Source organism: Chrysochloris asiatica, unplaced genomic scaffold, assembly GCF_000296735.1.
Source record: "Chrysochloris asiatica unplaced genomic scaffold, ChrAsi1.0 scaffold00006, whole genome shotgun sequence".
NCBI lineage: Eukaryota > Metazoa > Chordata > Mammalia > Afrosoricida > Chrysochloridae > Chrysochloris > Chrysochloris asiatica.
The window spans coordinates 15194295-15198040 of record NW_006408524.1 but is presented as its reverse complement, the minus strand read 5'-3'; the positions used below and the strand labels follow the sequence as shown (position 1 = coordinate 15198040).

The window sequence follows — 3746 nt, the reverse complement described above, 5'->3', positions numbered from 1 at the left end:
TCTGACCCTCCACCTTACCAAACATGATATCCTTCTCCAGCGACTGGGTCCCTCCTGACAATATGTCCGAATTATGAGAGACGAAGTTTGGCCACCTTGGCCTCCAAGGAGCACTCAAAGAAGCTGATGGAATTCTATTTCTTCATTATCGACTTTTGTGGTTGATGTGTAATTTGAATAATAGTCATATTAACTGGACTTCCTTGTAGGCATATGGATAGTATCCTATCAAGATAGGCAGATCTTGAAAAGTTCTTTTAAATAATGAATGCAATGGCATTCTTCTGCAATATGTCATTCTCAGCATAATAAACCATATTATTGGTCTCATTCAAAGTGGTCAATACCAGTCCACTTCCACTCACTATATTTAGGATGTTGATCTTTATGGGTTTCATTTCATCTTTAAGGATTTCAATTTTTTGCTAGATTCATACTTCATACATTTTTATTATTAGTGAGAGTTTGCAGCTATTTCTCCTCATATTGTGTCATGCCATTTGAGCAAATTAAAGTCCTAAAAGGTTTGCTCAATCCATGCCATTAAAGCCAAGTCTACTTTGAGGAGGTAGATCTATTCCACAGTAGTAGTCTGAATGCTTCCTAACCTGAGGGACTTATCTTCCTGTACTATGTCAGATAATTTCCCATCCACTGCTATCCATAATGTTTTCTATAGCTAACTCTTCAGAAGTCATCTGCTCGGTCCTTCTTCTTAGTCTGAAAGCTCTGATTTAATCTGTCTACCATGGGTGGCCAAACTGATATCTGAAATGCCAGTGGCATAACTTTCAGCATCACAGCAACATGCAAACCACCACAGAACTGACAGACAACTGATGGAAAGCAACCATAGGCAGTATATGATAGTATGCTGGATTTCACAGTGAACTGTGGTTTGCCAGACTAACCTATTTTAGACTAATCATGTAGAGTTAAAGGGATTTATAAGTGAACTATGATACCCATTATGATGACTTTTTAGTAAGTTTAATATGAAAAACATTTTTCAACTCTAGGGCAGAATTAACTCTAAATAATCTCTAGAATAATTGTATAGATGTTATATCACCAAATATTTCTAGAAATTGTATTATCATAGATAATTTGTAGTTATCTGTACTACTCAGGTCTAACTTAAAAAAAAAAAAAAAAAAAGGTTTAGAATGAAATCAAATTAAGAGGGTTATATTGCCTAAGCCCTAGAAATCTCCACTTGAAATGATTCACAGTTACTTCAAACTTCATCCTATGGAGCAGCTTGTGGTTTTGAACTCCTGACCTTGTGGTTTAGCAGTCCAATGCTTATCCCACAGTGACTATGAACAATAAATTTGCCAACTTTCAGATGAAATAGAAAAATTCCTTGCAAGATATAAATTACCAAAACTGACAAAAAAAGAGAAAGAAAACAGAAAATCTGAACAGCCTGTTAGAGAAAGCAATCCTTTCAGGTTTCAAAAGCAAATATATAGTAATTTTTAAAAACCTATATAAATACAAAAGAAGGACTAAAAAGCAATAACTTTTAACTAATATACTGAATCTGGGATAAATTTAAACTCACAAGTAATGACGTCTAATTCAGTTTTTAAGAGTTAAAAACTGAGTTTACTACATTTTTATTTTGCTTTTTCAATGTGTAGTATTTTCAGACTACAAACAAATTCATATATATTTTTAGGGTAAGCCTCAGAAGATGCTTGTAGAATTTTGACTATATGGCTAAAGAAATCTCAGTTTGTCAATGAAACTCCAAGATCCCTGGCCTGCCCACTCATACTAGTCTCTAAAACCCAAAGATCCTCTCTGCCGTAAACCTTCTTCTTGGCTCACATCACTGTTCTTTCTATTTGGCTTGTCTAGTGTCCTGGTCATTACTTTCGTGTTGTTGTTGTTAGGGACCATCAAGTTGATTTCAACTCATAATGACCCCATGTGACAGAGTAGAACTGTCTATTAGGGTTTTCTTGGCTGTCTAGTGGCGTAGTAGCTATGAGACGGGCTGCTAACCTTAAGGTCAGCAGTTCGAAACTACCACCTGTGCTGCGGGAGCAAGATGAGGCTTTCTGTTCCCATAAAGATTTATGGCCTCAGAAATCCTACACAGGGTCACTAAGAGCTGGAACCGACTCCACAGCATACCACCACCACAAATCTTTACAGAAGCAGATGACTAGATCTTTCTCCTGTAGAGCTGCTAGTTGGGTCTGAACTGCCAACCTTTTGGTTATGAGTTGAGTGCTTAGCTATTGCACTCTGAGGACTACTTCAATACTTCCACACTAAGAGTTGATTCTTAGAGTTCATGTGAGCAGTTTCTGGACTCCGTAAATTTTAGAAGAACTTTTAATACTCTGCTCAACTAACTAAAAAGACATATGTAACAACAAACCTGAAAACTCGTATGCTTTTTCTAAAATCATTGTTCTTATTTACCATTTCTAACAATAAAACAACTATTATCATACAAACGGTATTTGCCTCAAATTAGTACTCACCTCTGGATAAAGATGAAAGCGTTTTACTGTATTAATTACAAGGGGATATTCAGTAAGCCTGTCATTCATAATCATCCAAAGTCCTTCCAAAAATGAAGGTGCTTCAATAATGGTCTTGAAGTAGGAATAATAAAGTCCCTAAAAAGGCACATAACGTCGATGTAAATAAAAGTTGAAAAAATTTAGCTTTATAAATTCTTTTAGAACAATTTCTTCTGAAAAAAAGGAAGAAGTCAATACTAATAATAATTTCTAACTACTCCTTATTATTTTTTAACAATATAACATAATAATGATTTAATATAATAATAAGGTGTAGCACTGTGGATCAATGCATGGATTGCAAAGTCAGTTTGAGCTGCAAGTTTGGAGGTTCAAGTTCACCAGTCGCTCCTCGGAAACCCTATACAGGGTTGCTATGGGTCGACACCAACTCGATGGCATTTAACAACAAAAACAACAGCATTATATTTAAATACAACATTGTATTTTCTCAACATATGTAAAATTTATTTTTAACTCTGACAAGTTTGATTTTACTACCACATTATGGGATACATAGAAGTAGAGTTCTAACACATTCTATCATAAACAGGGATGTATTCATGCTTCTGTATAACTGTGCATATGAAATATATTTATTTTTCCCATGTTGCTGTTGTTGTTAAGTGCTTATTCTGACCCATAGCGACCCTGCACAGGTTTTCCAAGGAGCAGATCATGGTTTTGAACTGCCAACTTTGTGACATGAAGTCCAGTGCTTAACCTACAGCAAGCACCACAGCAATAACCTGTAACTGTAAACAACAAGAGATGAAGTTCTATGCTTTCAAGTCACTTCACAGCTGCATCTAATGCCTATGCACAGTGAACGCTAAATAATCCGATATTTAGCGTTGCTAAATATTGTTGCTCCAACAATAGCAAAGCCTATTGCTCTAGCATATCAAATACTGGTTTTGCTAAACCAGTAAGACTGTGTTTAATGAAAATTTAAGGGCTAACAAAATCATATTGTTTCAGATTATTTCCCTCATCAATTTCCTGCTTTCAGTTCTGAACATTATCGTACATTACCCAAAATATAATTAAAAAAAAAATCTTTAATTCAATGTTCATGGTTTCACCCAACTGTTTTATTTTTGATAGATTAGGCAACAACTGTTATTAAGTGCTTCCAAATCGGTTGTTGTTGTTGTTATTAGGGATCATCAAGTCGGTACTGACTCATAGTGACCCTATGCA

At 35.3% G+C, this 3746-nt stretch overlaps 1 protein-coding gene across 1 annotated transcript in view; it reads right to left on the bottom strand.

Moving 5' to 3' along the window:
• Positions 1–3746, bottom strand: part of LOC102827936 (probable C-mannosyltransferase DPY19L2-like) — a 138585-nt gene that overhangs the window by 113981 nt on the left and 20858 nt on the right. The window contains exon 4 of the mRNA XM_006832269.1: positions 2502–2639. Within this exon, the coding sequence (XP_006832332.1) occupies positions 2502–2639 (138 nt within the window). The remainder of the gene's footprint in view (positions 1–2501; positions 2640–3746) is intronic.